General features: G+C 29.0%; 1 protein-coding gene across 1 annotated transcript; it reads right to left on the reverse strand.

Annotated features, from left to right (window-relative positions):
• Positions 1–1080: 1080 nt before the first annotated feature.
• On the reverse strand, positions 1081–19977 carry LOC113515419 (myrosinase 1-like). The gene is made up of 10 exons (XM_026899613.3): positions 19821–19977; positions 14258–14391; positions 12563–12731; positions 11280–11550; positions 8885–9020; positions 8439–8536; positions 7797–7928; positions 4645–4818; positions 3762–4003; positions 1081–1310 (listed from the first exon to the last, which is right to left on the reverse strand). Exons 1-10 carry the CDS (start codon positions 19871–19873, stop codon positions 1133–1135), a joined length of 1587 nt encoding a protein of 528 aa, XP_026755414.1. The 5' UTR covers positions 19874–19977; the 3' UTR covers positions 1081–1132.
• Positions 19978–22462: the final 2485 nt, after the last annotated feature.

Here is a 22462-nt window from a genome sequence, read left to right on the forward strand (position 1 = left end):
AAAATTTTAAATATATATTGGCAAACGATTCTTTTAACAGATAGGATTCTGTTATCACAGCGCACGTATAAGAAAGAAAAAGAAGCCAGATATTATTGTCCCGTTCTATTATATGCAGGTGTAAGAAATATCGTTTACTTATTTATTGCTACTTTTCTATGAAGGTATTTATTTTTTTATATCGCTGAAGTGCAAAACAAGCATACGGCCCACCTGATAGCAAGCGGTTACCGTAGATTATGAATGCCTGCAATACCAGGGGTATTATACGCGCGTTGGCAACCCTGAAGAAACCTTTTTACCCCCCTTTTTAAGAATCCCACGCTGTAATCTCTTAGGGAAACCTCGGAAAATAATTATAAATAGGAATTTCTTTTAATTATTTTATTCAATTTATTCAATCCTTATACCTGATGGGTAATAATAGAAATATTATAATCATCATTAGTCAGTATACATTTGCTGAAAACCAAAAAATGCTTCCATATTTTTACTAAATCTATCTCTAGTAACTCTTTGGCAAGGTCCAAAACTAAGCTCATTATTATGCGATTTATCCCCTATCTACAAGTCATTCGGTTACTAAGAATCCCTACTAACTATGCATATATATGGAAGATGGCTTCCTCTCTTATTTTCGCAACTCAGCAAGGATCAAAGATGACATTTAGTGGCATGTAAGCCTAATAAGCCACGGCTGTTAAGTTTATAGGCTCCGCAGCTCTGACAAGTGAACTATATGAAAATTTATGTGTATAATAAATTCACGGAATAGGGGAAATCGAATACATACTTAACAGCTTGAAAACGATAAGAAAGTTTTCCATTCTTAAACAAGGTAAGTGAGTACCATATTTTTATTTTTTATTTTGTATATTATTGCCCGTTTAATGATAAATGGTTACTGTAGTGGCTACTAAGTGGGTGAGAACTGGGTGTCACGTGTGCATTGTTGACCCTAGAGAAACCTTAATATACCCTTTTTGAAGTATCTTATAATGTAGTCATCAGTAATGTAGGTCATTTAGTCATAATTATATAATTATAAATTGAATAAAAAAAAAGAAAAAGTCAATAATGTTCAATAATAAGTAAATATAATCTAAGTATATATCACAGAAATAGGGTATGATCACACAATATTTTCTTCATTCCTTTGGTATGGTAACTTTTTCATTCTAGGTTGTTTTATATAGTCAAAGTCGATTTTCCTCGTCATTACTATGTTTCTGTAGTTATCAGCAGATAACTTTTTCCTTCGAGTCCTTTCAGGGCTGTTAAAGTCCACTTCATATAACCCAAACTTTGTTCTGCAAGGAAAATAATAGATATTTGAAACTAGAGATAACTGATTAATAGTTTATACAGGTTGAATAAGAAGATAAAAAGGAAAAAAAATATTAATCTAAGATAAAAGATACAAGAAGTGTTTAGAATAATACTGTATATTGCATGTGTTTTTGTGGTTTATGTATAATATGACTGTTTTTTATTAAATAATTTTAATGAGATAAAAAGACGGCAGATTAGGATAAAAACATGTTTGATAGTTGACTGATATAAAAGCATGTAATATAAATAAAAGTATGTTATTATAAAGATTATATTAAGATAATTATGGTGATCACCGTCGTTTGTTCTTTTGGTGCAATGTTCTAGCTGATGCAATAATTCGGCAATGTAACGTCATAAATAGTTTAGATACTCGAACAAGGTTTGTAGATACTAAAGTAGATACCTACCTACTTATTTCTTAATGATTTGTTATTCTAGATCATATTTAAGGATCTTTCCATCCATTCTTGGACTAAGTTCCTGATTTTAGGGCTTGAACGTATAGGACATTTAGGTACATATGAATAAAAACAGATTTTTTAACATGCTTTTTATTTCTTGAATAGCGATTAAAAGAAAAGAGCGAAATTAAATGAAGTCATAAATCTGAACTGGACGATAGTGTTAAAAATATATCATCTCTATAAGTGACTAAAAATCTCTTATATATATAAACGATTTTTTTTTTATTTATGACTAATAAGAATAGTAATATATTGTTGACTAGAAATACATTAATAGTTAAAGCATAATGAAAGCTATAACAATATTGAGTCACATAGTACATGATATATAGAGAATAGTTAGTTTAATATAGCCATGCACAAGGTCGTAAGAGGTTCTTAGTTTACATATATAATTAGTACACAAACAGCTGATTTTATTTTTAAATCCACCATTTATTGTCATTAATTTGGGAATAAATATACATGGAATAAATATATATTCTTTCCTAATGAGAAATGTAGAACCAAATGATTTTGTAACGAACAATACTGTAAAGTAGGTATCATAAAATTTTATTGTTCTGAATTGAAGATGAGGTGCATGATCGTGAGACACGATCATTATTTACAGCAATTATTAATAATCTGTTAAACGATTGTCATGATTGTATCGATTAATAATAATCGAATGGCTTCAATTATAGATTAAGTAAGCTTTGTTTTATTAATTAGTGATTCGTGACAGGGGAACTCTGTTTATTACACGAACATAATCGATATTATTAATTTATCATTTCTCATTTATTATTCTCATTTAAAAGGTCGTGAATTTGAATCTGACACTAAAAACTTTGTGTCATTTTAAATTTCCGACTAAGTGTACGATGATGGGAAATACCGATAACAAATCTAATTAATCCAAGTGACGGCAGTAAACATGCTCCCTACCACGTTGGATTCAAATATACTATGACTCATAAAAAGCAACATTATGGGTAAGTATTTTATATAATAATCAGGAATAATTTATATATGTATACATACGTATATATTCTCTATTTATTTCAATTAAGTATGATAAAAAATTTCAAGCTATTACATTCATTTTTATATAAATAATTTGTCACACATATTGATGATAAATAAATGATTTAAATTATATGATTTTCACAAGTTGGTTTGTAAATCAAATTATACTACTATACATTTGATATTTTATTGTTTAAATTTAACGTAGTAGAAAATTATTGAACGTGAATAATTAGGTATCAATGTAATTAAATCAGTGGCTCATAATTAGTAGCGAGTATTTAATTATCGAGTTTGGTCACTTTATTGTATCCTATTAGCATTACAATTGCCTGTAGTTAGGTACCGCGTGTAGTATTAACATAATTACATATTATTATACATCAGAATTTAATTAATATTCGTATGCTATAACAAGGACGATTTTTTTAGATAATTTATCTTTAATGCGTTATTTTAAAGGATTCTTCACGTAGAACATGTCTTGTTTTTTATTATTAAGGGTTATCAATATTGTAATAAATTATATAGTTTATACCTAAGTTCAAATTAGGTTTAAGAGTAAGCTTACAAGTAATAGTATGGTGAAACGAGAAGTAAGGGGGTCGAAGGGAGGATTTCATTAAGAAAAAGATAAACGAAAAGTCAAAGACAAAATGAAGAAATAAGTGTTTGAGCACTGATTTTTTTCAAAAAAATTGTTTTAAGTTATTTTTAGACTTTTATAACTATAAAGAAAAAAAAATCCAATATCGTAGCGCTATGATGTTCCTTATAATACTAGCTAATTTATAATAGCTTTGTACTATTAGAGTCACTGTGAATTTTCTGATCTTAAGAGACTTTATTGCTTCTCTCTTACATATGAATGTCATTTGCTTTTTTTTATAATTAATAAATTGCTCTGAACTTAAAAGAAAATTAATAATTTATTAAATAAAAATTACTCACGCATATCCATCCGTCCATTCGAAGTCGTCCAACAGAGTCCAAGCAAAGTATCCCTCAACATTGACATAGTCTTTTTTCATTGCCAATAACGTTTGGTAAAGATAATCGTTGTAGTATTGTACTCTAGTGTAGTCCATGAGTCCACCAAAATCGCACATTCCATTTTCGGTAATAATAATTGGCATATCCCCATAATTATTTTTGATCCAGTTCAAAAGTTTTCTAATGCCTGGTGGGTAGATCTGATGAAAAGTTAATGTACAATTTAATTAAATACGTATATTTTAATAAAGCTCTAAATATAAATCTAGATCAGTAAATTAGCATAGATTTAGAATTTGATCAGGTATTATAATTTGTGATTTTAATTGTATCCGTGTTTTTTTTTTCCGAATATTTAAGGATATGAAGTGTCCTTGTGGCAATATACATAGATTATGTATTAAATTTAAGCCAATTCTACCTTTTTAATTATGGCATAGCCTATTATATAACATATATAGTACCTACTAAAGAATGATATTATTTAATACAAATTATATCAGGATATAATATCTATAAAAAACAGAGCAGATATTAAAATAAGTATTCAGTTTTAATTACAGTTCGTTATCATAAAGCAGCAAAACATGTTTGAATTTCATTACTAAGGTTGAAAAATAATCAATTATAAGTCAATTTTCAAATCCACGAGTATTATTCGTGATATATTATGTCTCGTCAGGATATCGTTTATATCGCCAAAAAGAGACTCCTCAATTGGTTAAAGTACCTATATTATCTGAGGTCTATGGCGTTTCTTATTTCTAAGTATTGTAGAAGAGTCTATCACGTGGATCATTGACTTGTTTACGTTTCTAGTATAAAAAGTTTACATACGTACCGAAAGCCAATCCGCACCTGGAATCGGCCACGCTGGATTTTGTTCCATTCTTACAAATGTGTCATGGTCCCACGATGGAATAGTCCACGTGTCATTGACAGTAGGTTGTGACATCAAATAGGTTGTGTAATGATTTAAACCGAAGAAGTCTGAACTTCCTTTTATTTCTTGGATCTGAAACCATATCTCTGCTTTATAATGAGTAATATTAAAGATACTGTAAAGAGAAAAAAAGACGTATTTCTCTAAAAATTAAATTCTTTAAATACTGGATATTTTTTAATATTGGAAATTCTTACTGATTTTATTAATATAAGAAGAAATAGGTTCTTTCAATAACCAGTTCTTAGAACAGTTTTTTTTTGCTGAAATGTAACTGGATTACATCATTTTGCGGAAAATTAAAAACAACCCAGTTCTAAAGCCGTCCTGTTCTACAAAAAACCGCTTAGTAACAGTGCATTTTGTTGAGGTATTTACATACATACATACATATCTGTCACGCCTGTCTCCTATTAGGGTAGGCAGAAACAATGGAACGCCAAATGCTTCGATTCAAACAAACCTCTTTCGCTTCTTCCACATTCATCAATCTTGTCATACACGCTCGTCGGTTACGGGTACTTTTAATTTGGCCCTTCTTCAGCACGTCGCCTATTTGGTCGACATACGTCCGTCTAGGGCGGCCCCTACCGACATCTCCATTCATTCTTGCTCGATAAATTTCTTTCGTAATTCTTCTTTCATCCATCCTCTCCAAATGACCAAACCAACGCAACATTCCTTTTTCGATTTTTGTCACTACATCGTCTTTCAGTCCACACTTCTCTCTAATCACACTGTTTCTTACTCTATCTTTTAAAGTAATACCACACATACTTCTCAAAGCTCTCATCTGTACAGCATTTATCTTACTTTCATGCTTCTTCTGCCATACCCACGATTCGCTTCCATACATGAGTGTTGGTGTCAGTACTCCTTGAATTATAGCAAGGCGAGCTTTGCTCGATACATTTTTACTTGACATAATCGAGAGCAGTGCACCGTTAACACTGTTTTCCGCTTTTACTCTCCTGTTGAGGTATTTATAGATTACTAACAGCATCTGTACTTTGAAATCCCATTTCACAATAGATTTTTTAGATTTTTTTTATCTTCTTTCTAAATTGTCTATTGAAGAAGCCCTAAAACCAAATAAAGATACGTGGTCACGATAATAACCTCAAATATAGTCAGTGACATGTTGATATAATTAGATCGAAAACGCTTTTGTGCGCCTGCCTATAATTACTTTAGTTAACTTTTCTCTCTCAAGTTTCAGTTACTGACTGTATTACGGTAGCAGGATGACGGGCATGCAAAGTTTTTCTTTAGCGTAATAGGGTTACTTTGACATTAACTAAATAGATACAATGAATACCTGATCCAAGCATCTTCTTTGTATCTCTAGGGTAATAATTGGGTACTGAAATCCGTAGATTAAGAAAATGTCTTTAGCTCGTAGACTTATCTTTACTCAGTGTTGAATATAGCTTAAGAAAACGGTATGTTGATTAAAGTCTGCTTGAATAGAATTATAACGCAAAAGTAAGCAGAAAAGTTGGTATTACGTTCAATTAATGTAAAAGAACTGTATTCTTTGATATCAATGGGTGCCAAAATCGCCACAAAATATGTGATGATAATGATTTTGAAATTGTATTCAAATGATCCAGATATTAATATCAAAATTATAGTGATATGAATGAATGAATTAGTTGCACCAACAGGAGGGAATTCTTAAATGAAAAGAGTGAGAGTGATATGAATAGGCAATCGAAACTCAGACAGAATGGTTTAAACTAGCCTTTCCCAAGGTGGGTGGATAACGTCCCCTTGTGGGCACTGCAAGCCTAAAGGGGGTCGGTAAGAGAACCAGAAAAAAATTATGGCGTTGTGTAGAGGCTCGGGGGGGGGGGGTGATTTGTTGATCTTGAAGTTATAGTGGTTTTTAAGTAGGTAAAAAAATGGGGGCGCTAAAAAATAATTTATTCTCAAAGTGGTAGACAAAATAAGTTTAGGAACCCTACCTAACCCTGGTCTTAACTATATACGTCAGCGAAGAAACCACTAACAACAACAACATAGTGCATATAAATATTTTGAGTAGTAACATACATACATCAGTACCTTAAGCCATAAAAAATAATTAATTTTTTTTTTATTCTTGGATTATTTCCCACTTTTAAGCAATTTTAAGGTTTTTATGTGATAACTTCGCTTCATAATCGATTTTGATACTTTAATGATTTATTTGCTTATTGGTTATAAAACTATATCTGTTAATTTTGTTGTTAAAAGTAATTAATTATAATTCATATTTTAATTTCGTTAGTTTAACATAATAACAGTCACTATACTATATTATTTAACATTATCTTTTTTAACTTTGTAGATACTGATTCTATTTTAACTCTTTTTAAAAATAGTAACTAATACTGTTACTTATTTTTTGCGTAGACATTGGATGACGCAATATCCTGAATTATTTGCGCCAAACTTCGACTTGAATGAAACAGATTATATAGAATTATTTATAAAACATAAAATAAATATAGATCACTCAATTGTAATACCTAATATGATAATCAGGGGGAGAAGGGATTATTAAGAACGAGGTTTAGTAGCCCCCTTGCAACACTACACCCTGTCAGATCGACCTTCTCGCGGTTCCTCCTGAAAACTATCGTGTTCTATTTCAAGAGAATTCATCACGATAAGCTGACTTGTCTTTTCGTTCTCACCTATCATCCTTCACTGGTGCTCTGTCAGCATATACCGCTAGCGCAGGCGATGTTACTATTCCATTATCATACATTACAGAGAAATAGGGTAGTCAGTGTCATTTGATGATTGTTGCAGTTGATGTTGATATTCAGCGGAGCATAATATTAGAATCCAACATGGTAGGGGTTGAGTTCACTGCCGTCACTCAGAACAGCTTGGATTGTTATTGACGTTTTCTAATACCGAAGATTTAGTTGGAAATTTAAAGTGATGCGCAAAGTTTTAGCGTCTGTCAGATTCAAACTAGGTAGAGATGTTTGGGGCTTTTCTTACTTTAATATTTATATTTTAAAATGCAAAAAACAATAAACATTAAAATAACTTACTTCGTCTTGTGAGAACACTGGTAGCCGAGATCTAGTGAAATTTTGTTGTCTACTATTGCCGTCGATTATGTTACGAACTAATGGAGGATAGTCACCAACTTTTGAAAAAATTGGATGTGCATATATACCCACCTGAAAATAATATTTATAATTGAATTTGATTTTAATTATAATAACAGAGAAACTAAAGTGTATTTAATTTTGAACTAAATGCACTTTATTTTTATATTCATTTTAACAATCCAGAACGATTGAATTCAAATATGTTAAGAAATTCATTAAATTATGTAAAAATTTTATTACAAAATATCTTAATATGTAGATTCCTTTTTACAGTAAAAATTACTTGACTCTTGTCACACCTTACCCTAAGAAAACTACTGATTTTGTAATTTACATTCGAAACGGTTTCTAGTTACTTGTGTATGCAACTCTGAATCTTGGGGCTTTTATATATCAACGGTTTATAAAGGTCTTTTATATCTGAACTGAGGAAAGTTATTTTTCAATATTTTGATTGATTGATTTTATAATGCTTTCTAGATATTTAACTGTCAGATCTATGCAAAACATATTATGTAGTTCGCTGCAACACAGAGTAGTTTGATTTTGTGAAGTGGTGTAATCATTATAGATACTTACGCGCATCTGGCGGTACCGTTCAGCGGCTTCTATGTCTATAGGGTCGATACTGTTTTTTGGTTCCGCCCAAAAAGCATCTAGAGTTATGCCAACTCTACCTATTAGACAAAATAAGAAATTGTACAGATATCATATTTAAATAATGTCATGCTGTAAGCATATAGATATAATTTTGATTTTTTTTTGTTTAATAATCTATGGTTATACCCACAGTAATTATGATAAAATATTCTGCTTTATTTTAATATAAGTCCTGTTGTGTACTCACAAATTTAATTCAAATCTGTCTAGCTATTTCATTGTGATGGATTTGGATTGTTATTTTGATTGAATAGTAAACATCTAAATATTAAATACCTTTATAAACATTCATATTTATAACATTAGTAAGAAATAGTTGAAATTTTAAGAACAAATAATTGTGAGTACAAATAAAAATATTTTACCATTTTGATAAGGTTTGAATTCTTTCTCATACAGGCGGTATGCTTTTGCATGAGCTAATATCATGTAGTGTGAACATAAATAGTCTCCAATACCACCTGACTCTAATGCTGGGACGAAATAATTGGTCCCGTAACCCTGTTGAATTAATTATAATAATTAAAATATAAATTTATAAAAAATAATTATAATTTAGATACGAATAATAGCGATAAAATACTTTAAGGTTGGTTAAAATTGGATACAAAGTACTAGACGGTGCTAGAATCGGGACTTGTAGTTTTTGTTGATTATTTTATAATTTAAAACAATTTAAGGCAATCTTTTTAAATTGGCGTGTAGTTGCGTTATTTTTTTACCCACAAATAGTAAAGACAAAAATTATCATAATTTTTGTCTTTATTCTTTAACTTCTTAAAAAAAACATATACTAGCAAGAAACATTGAGATTATGTGGGTTATAATTTATTTAGGAAAAGATCGCGTATTATCTGTTATATCAATATGAATAATAATAAAAATCACTCGCCAATTAAGAAATTTTATTTCAAATTATCTTTAATTACAAAATAATCGATAAAAACCACAAGTCTCGGTACGCCATCTAGTTTTTCTTGTTTAATTTTGTTTAATGACCAATCACCTTAATATACAAAAAGGTATCGCATGTTGAATTATAACTTATTAAAATTTGTGATTTGAACTTTAGTCAGAGTTGGTTCCGGAATATCTGTATTGATATACATCTTAGAGAATTTACAGTAAGAAACATCGTTGGTAGATTATATTTTATAATTTACACTGATTTAGCTTAGCATAAAATTCCAGAGAGGAATTGATATTTTGGTCATGCATAGAATTAATGATTGTTCATTATTAATTGAATGCTATTATTATGGCATAACAGAAAAGATATATTTTTGTTAGGTTTATAATTTTAATGTTTATTTAGTATGTAAAATAATATTATAATATTAAAATTAATCTTTTCTGTAAAAAATATTGAAAATCTATCATCTGCATAAAATAAATATAAAAGAAAAATATGTTACGTCGACCTCAAATAGATATAAGAAAGTGGTTGAAATACTGTGAATGGTAATTTCTTAAATGTATAGGTTTGTTCTGATCGACTGATTAATCTATGAATGTATACCAGAACCGTTTTGGTTAGAAAATGGAAATTTTGAATACAGTTTTTTTATGATATAGCCATTCTACTAGGTATTTCATAATTAGAACATATTTCAAAATATATATTACTATATAATATTTTTTTTATCTGATTATTCCTAAATTTGATAAGAAAGAAACTATAGAAACTCCAAGAAGAACAAGACACCTCAGATTCATGGTAAACAGTTAATAATATATGTATACTTATATTTGTACATTGCAACAGCGGATTGAAATTAGATTTTTAAATAAGTCGATAATCAGGTAAAAAAGATAGCGTCAACTAGTCTCCGGAGTATTGGATTTCTTGTATTACCAGTTCACAAGGCTAAAACGTGCACCATAAAATTTGCATTGTATCACAAACAAATGTGCTACATGATAACATCACTATTATTGCTAATGGCAACATTTTCTATATTTTTATTTTTTACTTTTTTAGAATGTAATATATTTTTTGATATAACTCAATTTATTGTGTAACTGAAAAACGTGTCTACTTTTTACCAATTACGCAGTCAGTCTTACTCGTTTATATATATTTTATACTTTATGTTAAGATTAATTTATATATATGTATACCTTAGATATTAACATACAATATTCATAATTATAAGTTCACATTATAAGGATAAAAAATATTTTTTGACTGACTATATCTATATACGAGTATAGTTAGTTTTTTGCCCACTATTTAGTACGCGTGGATTTTAGAAATAGGAAAACCAAGGAAATAAGTCATTAATACACTTGATGTATTAAGATCAAACGTACACCAGTTTTTAAGGTATACATTCAGAAATACAACTTTAAAAAAGGAATTCAATTTAGTGCAATAGTTTTTGCGTGATATCAGTACAAATATACGTTATTTCAAAATAATATTGTTTTGGTGTAGCAATAATAAACAACCATGCCAAGTTAGAAGGCCGCAGAATTCTTTTTCTGTATTGTTCTAATACTTTAAACTTTATTTTACTTTCTGTTCTTTTGTTTACGGACATTATGTTTGTCATCTATTTTAGCATGATTAATAATTTAATATATATTTTACTTTTGGTGTCTTATTCATAAATGCTCTAAGATATGGGTCTTCAGCTAGCTAAACTAGTTTTAGGGCAATGAAAAACTACAGCCCGCTAACTCATTTAGAATATTTTTTTCTAAAAAGCCAAGATACAACAACTGATGCAGAATTTATCAGTTTTTTTTAATACGTACATTATAACAATGTTGCTGTGGTTCATTCATAGTAGTCCAGATTTTGACTTCATCACCAAATTCCGTAAATACAAATCTTGCGTAGTCCAAGAAGTAATCAACCATTTTTGGATTGCTCCATCCTCCAAGATCCATTAATGGAGTAGGCATATCCCAATGAAATAAAGTGACCATTGCGGTTAGATTAGCTTTTCTGAGTTCTTTTAATAGTCTATGGTAGTAGTCTATGCCATCTTTATTTTTTTTATTGTCAGTCCCTTTAGGTAGTAAACTGTGTAAAAAGAGAATAAAACAAAAATATTTAATTACTAATCTAATGTCACAAATAAGATGAAAAGCTTATCTATATGTATTTAGATTATATCAGATAAGAATTCATAATGTAAGAGGTACATTATTAAATTCGTTCTGAATTGTACATTTTATCCTTGACAATCTTCCAATATAGATAAGATAGATTCATATGGGCTTTTAAATTTAAAACTAGACTTTAATATATTTATGTATTTAAGTATTTTATACTATGTATTAGAAACGGTAGCAAAATTGACAGTGAACTTGATGAAAAACAATTTTTTTTTGTAATTTTCGCTCTATTTTTTTATGTCCGAAAAGTATTTTGATTTTACATGGGATCTCTAATCATCTGTTCTTGTTTATAGGAATACAGACATATTTTTTTGTTCTTTGTGCCAGAGATTGATCACCATCAGGTGACTCCAAATCTCGTTTGCTCCCGTTCGTATGTTAAGAAAAAAATATGTCGCTTATTTTTTTTTGACCGAAATGAATTTGCACAGTACATTTATAAAGAAATAAAATATTAATAAAACTCATACTATTTTAGTTAACAACAAATAATATTTAAAAACGATTCTTAGCATTCCACTATTAAATATTATTGACCTTAGCACGGTAACATTGAATACTTTATTATAGGCAGTAACATTATGCATTAGAACAATAATAGTACTGAGTATTTAAGAGTAAGATTTCAGCTTAGCGACAAGAAAAAATGTTTATTTGCTGCTAAGTAAATTTTTTTAAAAAGTAATTAATAAAAATAATTTTAGATATATTTACCAATTTAGTCTCTTTTTTCAAATTAGATTTTAAACAATATGAGTTTTTGCTGCCAATTTTATAGCTAATTGGTCAATATATATTTTGGAGTAATATTTCAAGATATTTGCTATTCAGTATTATTTATTTAGTTCACATACCTTTTTCATACATATGGTATACGTAATTAACATAAATGTAACAAAATTGAAATAACTTACCGTGGCCATGAAAATGAGAATCTATAGTATTGTACTCCAAGATCTTTAACTAATTTAACATCTTCAGCATATTTGTGGTATGAATCAGCTGCGATGTCACCATTAGAATGATCTAGAGTATATTCTGGGTGTTGATGGAGATAAGTGTCCCACATACTTTCTCCTTTACCTGTAAACAATATAAGAATTATTCTCATATTTACATATATGTTCATAATAAAATATCTTACTGAATACCAAAACGGTCAATAACCTTTTTTTGAACATGCACGAACCAGAAATATGAGTATTGAAAAAATCGGAATGAAGAAAAATAAACAAAGCAGAATTGCATGGTATTTATGTATCGAAATTGCAAAAGAAATTTGTTTTTTCTATGGTATGGTATTCATATACTATTTCTTGTATGGATTTTATAATTAGTTATTGATTAATGAATAAAGTGATTTTTATAATTAAAAGAGTTAATGTTTTATTTTAAAATGTAGTTGCCCCTAATTTCAATTAATTGTAATAAATTATAACAGCGGTAATATATTCGCGAATTTGTCATCTTTCGTTCCTGCGGGAATTTTGAAAAAGTCCTTAAATATTTAAATGGAAGAAAAAGAATTTTCATAAAAACTCAACGAGGTGTAACAAAACCAGTTTTTGTACAGATTTTATTTTATGTGTGGAACCCTCAGAGTGTGAGTTCAACTCGCACTTGACAGATTTTTTTTATACCATGAAGGTGATAAACAAAGACACAGGTCGTCTGATGGTAAACGGTTACTGTAGCCTATGGCCGCCTGCAACATTAGGAGTGTAACATGCGCGTTGTCGACCCTTAACATATCCTTTTTGAAGAACCCTATACTGTAGCCTCTAGAAGAAACCTAGGCAGGAAGCTCTTTCCACAGCCTGAGCGTTTGCGGGAGAACAATTCTTTGAAATTTTGCATTATTCGTGACCATTTAGGTTCAAGCGTATGAGGATAAAATCCTTTTGAAAACGAGCGGTGCGATGATAAAAAGTGGGCATCATTTCAAACAATTCCTCAGAACACAATCTGTTACACAAGTAGTAGAACACACAAAGGAAGGAAAAGTCTCGTCTTAGACTTAAGGGTTTGACACCACCTGTGAGCTTGGGATCATCGACTATTACATACGAGTATTATAATCATGTATAGTTTATATGTTTTATGGTTTATTCAGATGAAAATTAAAATATTACTATAATCTGTAAATAGATAGTAGGACACTTAACATTGTTTATCTTTAACAAATATAGAGCACAGATAACACATAAGAACGATAAGATTTATTTAAATTACCTTTTTTTAATTATGCCAATGTGGAAGTACACTTGTAATTGTGGTATGTAAAATAATAATATACAAAAACTTGTTAAATAAAAAACTAAACTTGTTAAGTGGGTTTTTATGTATGTACCTATATAAGTATTTAAAAATAAAATTTCTGAGGCCTACAACAGTTATCATGGGTTGTCTTATGTACATTAATAACATCGGATAAATTTGTAAATTTAATATTTATTTTATAATGTAATTTTACATAAGTTAGACTACCTACAAGTAAAATGTATTATTCTCTTCATAAATAATGGTATTATAGATGGTTGTATATATAAGGTAAAGAAATAACATCGTATTAAAATTAATTATAAAAAATATTACTGAGTATAATTTACCTCCTTCATTCCATGCTCCCTCTATTTGAAATGCGGCCGTCGAAACACCAAATTTAAAGTTTTCTGGAAACTCGTAGTCTTCCTTATTACCGAAGCCTTCAATGGCTATAGCTCTATGTGCCAAGCACAATAAGCTAGAATGATAACATAATCATTTTACATTTATCATCGTTAAACACATAGCAATTATCTATTAGTTGCACATAATTGCTATAGAAAACATTATTTATTAATTTAAATTGCAAACCAACAATATACTATATAAGTAATAATGCACTCAAGAACAATTATAATAGATAAATGCACCGATTTACAGATATGCATAATTTAATGTAAATCTATTTAGACAAATTTTTAGGCAAAATACAAACTCGTATCTGTTTTGTCTTTTTCTTGACTCAATTAGAGAATAAAGAAGATATTTTAGTCAAATGAGAGACTTTAAAATATGATTTTATTATTTTACAATATAAAAATTATAATATATCATAATATTTTGTATTAAAAATTATGCTCAACTAATAATTATTAATAATTAGATAGTTAATAACCTATTCATCAAGCATAATTTTTAATAGAAAATATTATGAACATTAAAAAGTCATTTACTGATTTTAATAATGTCCTTAGTATAACAAAAAGTTAAAAGACCTTTTAAGGCCGGCAATATATTTGCAATTTCTCTGATGTAGCGAGTTCCTGTGGACAGCAGTGATCACTTACAATCAGGTGAGTCACTTGCTAGTTTATCTCCTATAATATAAAATAAATACAAGTATCAAAAGACCCGTGTAGAAATGTTATTACTCGAATAAAAATATACCCTAATATGATTTTCATATTGTTTACAGTGTTTTGCTTAATCGTTTTATTTTATCTGGATTTCATAACTTTGATTTTATATTTCCCTAGTAATAAATAATATAACCTACGATAAAAGTCAAGGGCTAACTAAAATGTTAACTAGAGCGAGGGTTTCCTTCTCCGTTTTCCTTAATAGCGATAGTATTTTTCTGTGATAATTATTCAAAGATATTCAAAACTGTGGGAGTTGATGATTACTCAAATAATCATTTTAAAATAGATATTTGTTGGTCAGGCTGTGATACTTATAGAAGGTTGGAACAGAACAGACATTCGTAGGTGACATTAAAACCTTTGTACAGATAGATGGCTCCAACAGATGCCTTTATACGTACTACCATATTGCGGAGAACCAGGTCAGGCAGAAGATTGTACAATAGTTTTCTACCGCGACAAAGTATCTTTTTGCTTACAGAGCTTAGGACGAGAAATAATAGCGATAATAATATGATTATCAGCTGTGATTTTTGGCGCTCATACTCTATTAACATCCATATTTTGATGTTGATTAATGAGATTGAACAATGTCGAGCATTTTTTAATGGACGATCAGGATATTGAGTATTTCAGTATTCCAATGCATATTTAGTTTTCGTTTCCGACTATTGCAGTTAGTGTCACCTGACAGGTGCTAAAATTAGTAATATAATATATCTTTTTGTTAAACAATGACAATTGGTCGAGCTATTAAAGCGTTAAGAGTTAACAAACGCCCAATTATAAAATATTAGCATAAACATCTTAGTGGTGTCATTTCTATTTAATTTTGGCAAACATTTACTTAATTATATAAAAAAAGTTCTATCGTAGTGTACGAAATCTTTTCCCATACACATTTTCTATCACACTATATCAACGGGCATTATATCACGGGCATATTAACCTATGTCTAAGTTTTATAATCAATCATTCAATACGTGTACTATCATAGACTTAATGTCTGCATGGCCTACAAAGTATTTATATATAATAATAAGATTTATTTACTCCAAGATTCGTATCTTTAACTGAGTCTGATATTTCTCAGGAAATGCTATTGGATTTCACAGAAAATCTTGAAACCGGTCTAGACAGGTGTAGGCGGATAATAATGTAGTACTTTATAGAATTTATTTTTATCTTTTGAAATAGAAATCTTTTAAAGTAGTATCTATAGGTTACAAAAGGAAAATTATTTAAATAACTTTATATATGTAATAAAAGCAATTGCTGCCCAGCCATAAACATTCTTAAGAAATGACTATTCAAAAATGATTATTATTGAATGTATTATAAATAAAAGTTTTTTTTTGAAAAAAATTCAAATTTCCTCTCTTAAGGCGAGGAGGTAGTAAATTATCACAGTCAAACGGGGTTCAGGGCCTCATGGAGAGAAACCGGCGTATTATACGGGCAGTTCCTAAGAGCACCGCTTTTTGCACTCTGTTATGTCCATGGTACTGCTCATGTCTATAGGCGACGATTACCACTTTCCACCAGGTGGGCCGTCAGCTATTTTGCCATTCTAAGTTGTATAAAAAAAACACTTCTAGTGATGTGAACTGCCTCGGAATCCCAACCGTCTGAGATGTTGTTCTAGACTGGTTGGGAAAATATCATTGACCGATATAACGATTGGGATGATTTCGTTTATTTATTATTTCGATATGTATATTGTTATTATTATTATTAAGTTACTGTAATTACTAACATAAACTCTAGATCATGGTATCTAAACATTTTGTGTAGGTATATTTACTTTGCGTACACAGCTATACTGATTTTTTTTATTGTACTGAACTGTAGGTAGTATAGGTATACGGAATATTAATAACAAGCTTATTCGTTTAGGTGTTTTTTTAGTGTAACAAATTTATAAAGTTTTAAATCCGTTGTTGTTTGCGAGTAAAACGCATCCAAATTTTTTATTATAGAAATATTAATGAAATATATTTATATAAATAAATGTAACATATTTTAAAGAAAAAATTTCAAAGCCAGCGGGATCTAAGCGCGCACATACATATACATGTATACATATATACATGTATATCATGCCTGCCTCTCATAATATATGCGAAAATAATGGAAACCATAATACTTCGACTTAAACATAACTATTTCGCTACATATTCATCAGTTTATTCAAAATTATCTATTATAATAATAATAATAAATTATTAAAATTTTCACTAGCCGATGGTTGTACTAATAGATTTCAAAACAATAATTTTTAAAAATTTTATCTGTATGTCTCTTTACCTATTTCTATCTTTGTTCCAGCATCACACAGAAACTATTGCACCAAATTGGATGCTGTTATCACACTTGTGTTCTCGAAGGTCTAACTCAAAATCTGGTATGATACACCATTTAGAAGTAGTTTATTTTAGTGGTTTTCCTACTTCTGAAATCCATGCGTACGAAGTAGCGGGCAAAAAGCTAATAATAAATACAATTTTAATAGTTTTAATCTTATTCGAAACATCTGCAGTGCATTTTTTATGACAGTGAGACTGTCATAAAAAATGCACTGCCATTTTATAACATATTAGGAAAACAAGCCGACGGCTTGTTTTAAATCTTATTTTCACTTAATGAAAAATGATAACCATCATATATAGATATGACAAAAATTATGAATTACAAAATGTTACCTTTTCATGTGTTACCTTTCTTGTAGACTAAGATACTTCGTACCCTGTAATTTCACTGTCATAATTCCTATTATATTATATTATGTTGCGTATATAATATTGCGTGTTAAGAAAAAACAGTCATTGAGAGTATTTCCCGTGTGATCTTCATGTAAGATAGCAAGGGTTTGTTTGGTTCATAACTATAAAATATAAACTCTACTGTTCCGTAAGAAAAATAATGAAAAAAAAAACAAAACTTTTGTTTTTTTCATTGTGCAGGATACTGGTAGTCTACCATGAAATAAAAATCCGAATTTTCGGGCTCAATTTCGTGTTTTTGTTCGTACCTAAATCGACCCAGTAAATGGAGCTTAACGTTACGTTCATCATAAATCCTATCCTAATAGTCCAGAGGAATATATATATATATATATATATATATATATATATATATATATATATATATATATATATATATATCGTTCGTGCCCGAAATTTCGGAAAATATTTTAATGGTAGGCCCTCTGGTAATCAAAACCTTGAAGTCTTTTTTAACTAATAATAGAAAAGATTATATATATATATATATATATATATATATATATATATATATATATATATATATATATATATATATATATATAATATAAATTTGAGGCAAAACCAGTTGATTTCAAAACTAAACAACTGTAACGATTTTGACACAATGTTATTGAGAAATCTAGATATTCTATTTAGTTGGTTGTTTAGTATTTAAATGGTTTGTAACTTACAAAATGGTATTTAAAGTCGTTTTATTGTTGTTTAATTATTTCATTCAATTTAGTTGTTGAATACAGCAATATAGCTGCATAAAGTGTGAAGGCACTTGCCTAGAAGATAAATTAAATAGATCAGTATAGGGACTGGTAATAAAACAATCAAATGGATAATAAATCAAATATAAGATATAAAAATACGCCGTGTTGAACAATAATTGGATTATAAAGTTTAGTATAGTAAATATATTATACATGGTTACAGAAATTATATATAAATATAATTTCTGTAAGCATGTATTTGACAATACGATTCTTGTTTCCTACAGGACGGACTCAGCCTAGTGTAGGGATCAATATTAAACTTTGTGCTTATACAAATGTACTTTTATAATATAAAAATAAATATGAATACGTTTACCTACAACAAAGAACCTATGTTTATACTTATTGATATTATTGTGTTATATTTGTTGTTATTAGTGCCTTAATAGCTCAACTAATGATATTTAAAATTCATGAAATTTAACATTGTATTATTTGAGATGAAGAACAATATAGGCTACTTTTTTATTTCGGACAATTAATAATATCCCAATCATACCAATGAAGTCGAAGGTAAAAAGTAGTAAATAATGAAATAAAAAATGAAACAGAAAAAAATTAATCATGTCAAATTTTATTTTTTTATTGCTTTTATTATTGATTTTTTGAGTAATTTATGGGTATTTTTATTTTTATAAAAGGTAGAAAAAGTAATCTGTCTAATACCTACGTATAGTCAAATTTATACTTAGTGAATTACATAATGTAAAAATAAATATTTTCACGGCTATGACTAATATGAAGTGAGGAGAAGCACAATATGTGAATTGTTGTCTTTATGCCACATAAATATACTATAAGCGCACAATCACCTAAAATGTAAATTAAACAGAAAAAAATAGCTAATATACTGGTAGTATTATTCAAATAAAACTATATAGGACCATATAGCCAAAAAGTAGCAATTATATATAGTACACAATATAATAAAAAAGTCAAACTAAATACGAAACAAAAGCACAATAACTCGAGAGATAATTAAATCATATTACATTCACATGAACATATTTATTTGAAAAAAAAAAAATGCGTGTTCCAGTAAATATAATATAGTGTAATAAATTAGCATAAAAAAATAGTTACTATTTTTGCAATTATATTTTAAAATTACAAAACACTAAACGTAGTGAACAAATAATAACGCTAGTAAAACATTTTGTGATTTCCAATATCGTTTTCACTTATCGTAACAGTATTGTTGTGTCGATAAATTCTCACCTAAAGCTCACAAGAACTGCTCCGATCTTGGCGACTTTACTCGAGCTCCGCATTTTATGAACTAACTTGACTCAGGTGCATTTGTTACCGATTAATCGTTCGTTAAGGTTAATTAGTGTTTTTAAATTACGGTATAACCTTCTTGGGTTTCCCTATCTAGGAATATGGTTTGCTCGCACTTTGCTTATAGATAATTTTGATTAATGACGTCACATTTCCGAGAGCTGAGACAACTAGAGACATTTCGTAGTTATTTCCGCCTACTTTGTTATGGAATTTACAATCAAAACCTGTTGAATTTACCGGTTTCTATAGTCGGCTTGTTAAAATTAATACATTTTGTTGTTCATTAAGTCTTTATCTGCATTTAATTTGCATAGGAAGTGTGAAAGTAAATTTCTTAAATAGGAACAATTTCTTAGTTAGGTATGCTAAATAGAAGATAACAATGGGATATTGATAGTTGTGAATTTTTTACTGCTGAACATAACCTTCCCCTTTGGAGGGGATTTTACCACGCTTGGCAGGTGGAATAGCAACAGCAGTTATGCTTATAAGAGGGACGCTTCTGACTATTCATTAAGTTCTCTTAGTCGCCTCTTATGACACCCACGTGAAAGGAAAGGGTTACTCATTTTATGAGAGTGCCACACGACCATGAGACATTATTTTCCCTTAAACAACAAAAAATCTACTTGATAGTATTTTTCAAGACATGAGAATGGAATAGAGATAACCTCGTCTGTGCCACTGGGTGTTAGTAGGATAGGATGAAGGCCAGTTAGCTCATCGTGACCATTACAGAAATGACCATTATGGTTTCCAGGCGGAACCGCATTAAACTTGAGCTAAAAAGGTTTATTGCTAGCAATGTGACTATTAGATTCTGTTACTGATAATTCCCTCACTCAACTTACAGTAATGGCATATGTTGTTTCAGTGAGGTTATGATAGATAATTGGAAAAGAAGTCACGTTAGTTGGTTTAACGGAGTTTTTCATTCACATAGATCATTCTCTATTTGTAATGAGTTTTTTGAAGCAGGGCATCAATAAATTGAACAAATATAAAAATTCTTTAAAAACTTCCTTGGATATGATTCAATATGATGAATGACGACACAACTATAGCCATTTGAACGGTGCTTTTGATCAACCATTCACAAATGAAAAATATTTATTGTAAATACATTTTCTTTCATATTTATTTTGTGTATTGTTAACATTTTAAATAATATTAATATAATTATGTAGGGAGTTTAAATTCAAATAGAGTTGATGAATTTCAATAACTTCATATCAGATATAAAATTTACGAAATTTGAAATTTGTCTACGTCAAAAGTAATAAATAAAAATAACAATAAAATGTATTTAATAAATGTTAACGTACTACATAAATACACAAATATAAATGAGATGATAATACAAATGTAAAAGTGAGTTTGCATGTTTGGTTACTACCTCAAGGCTGCTCTTGACTTTTGTTCAACTAATTGTAGTAATAATACAAAGAAAGAACTAAGTATAACTAGTATTATATTTAATTAATGTTTAATGACAAAAAAGTCATTTAAATGGAAAAAAATCTTCTAATTTTCTCTTGAGTGATGACAAGAATTTAATGGATTAATTCTTGCTACATTAAATTAATTAAACCTAAGGGTCTGAAAAGAGATTTAATATATCTATTCGTATATTGAAGTTTGAAAATGAAAATTATTAGTATCGAAAAGTCTAGAAAAGGTAGACACAAGAAATGAGATTACAATATGTTTTCGTTTCTCGTGATTATTTATTATAGATTGGATTAAAGATACGAGTAAGATTAGGTATATCGAAATATGTTTTAAATGCGCATTTCTAAATTTGAGAGGCCGAAATTATTGTCAAATTATAATAAAAATTTTACTTTGTGACAACTCGATCTAATGGGATTCGAAGGTACATCTAGCAGGTGTGGAGACAACTAAAAAAAGTAGTTGAAATATTTATTGATTGATGAGCTTCTTTCTGCTGTGTAACTAAGTTCATACTTATTCCGGATACTACAGAGATGTGTATTTAAATCCTGTCAGATCATATTCTTACAAGGTACATTTTCTAACTCTTAATAGTTTAAGTATATGGACTTAAGCATTTCCAACAACAATACTCATATATCGTCATAGTCGTAGAATACTGACGGATCTATATACGTAACATTCGTCAGATCCGTCAGTATTCTATGACTATGACGATATGTCAGCTAGTCTAGTTATTTTTTACAATCAAAATGTAATATGTACTACTACAAAATATTAAACAATAAAATACACTATTTATTTATAACACAAGTGTTAACGATGTATTATAATTATTCATTATCATTGAAAATATTTACTTTCCGACAGAACTAATATCATTTATTATTCTACTAAAGAAAATTGTAGTTATATAAAATATATAGCATTACAAAATAAAGAGGCACGAATGGGCGGTCTTATCGCTAAATTGAGACCTGTTCTAGGCAATATTAAATTTATAAAAAAAAAAAAACATGGAGGTGATTAAACTTGCATTTGTTGGAGACATAATAATATACATAATTTAAATTCTTTCATTAACATATAATTATATTCATTTTTCTTATTTTAATTAATTA

The sequence above is a fragment of the Galleria mellonella genome, unplaced genomic scaffold, assembly GCF_026898425.1.
Source record: "Galleria mellonella isolate WM207_F2 unplaced genomic scaffold, CSIRO_AGI_GalMel_v1 utg173, whole genome shotgun sequence".
Lineage (NCBI taxonomy): Eukaryota > Metazoa > Arthropoda > Insecta > Lepidoptera > Pyralidae > Galleria > Galleria mellonella.

Excerpts from the sequence above, each read along its gene's own strand:
- LOC113515419 (XM_026899613.3), bottom strand. The coding sequence starts at position 19,873 with ATGCGGAGCTCGAGTAAAGTCGCCAAGATCGGAGCAGTTCTTGTGAGC. Across the intron at positions 14,392-19,820 it reads GCAGTTCTTGTGAGCTTTAG|CTTATTGTGCTTGGCACATA; the intron begins GTGAGAATTTAT and ends TTATCATTCTAG. Across the intron at positions 8,537-8,884 it reads ATTCAAACCTTATCAAAATG|GTAGAGTTGGCATAACTCTA; the intron begins GTAAAATATTTT and ends TTTGTCTAATAG.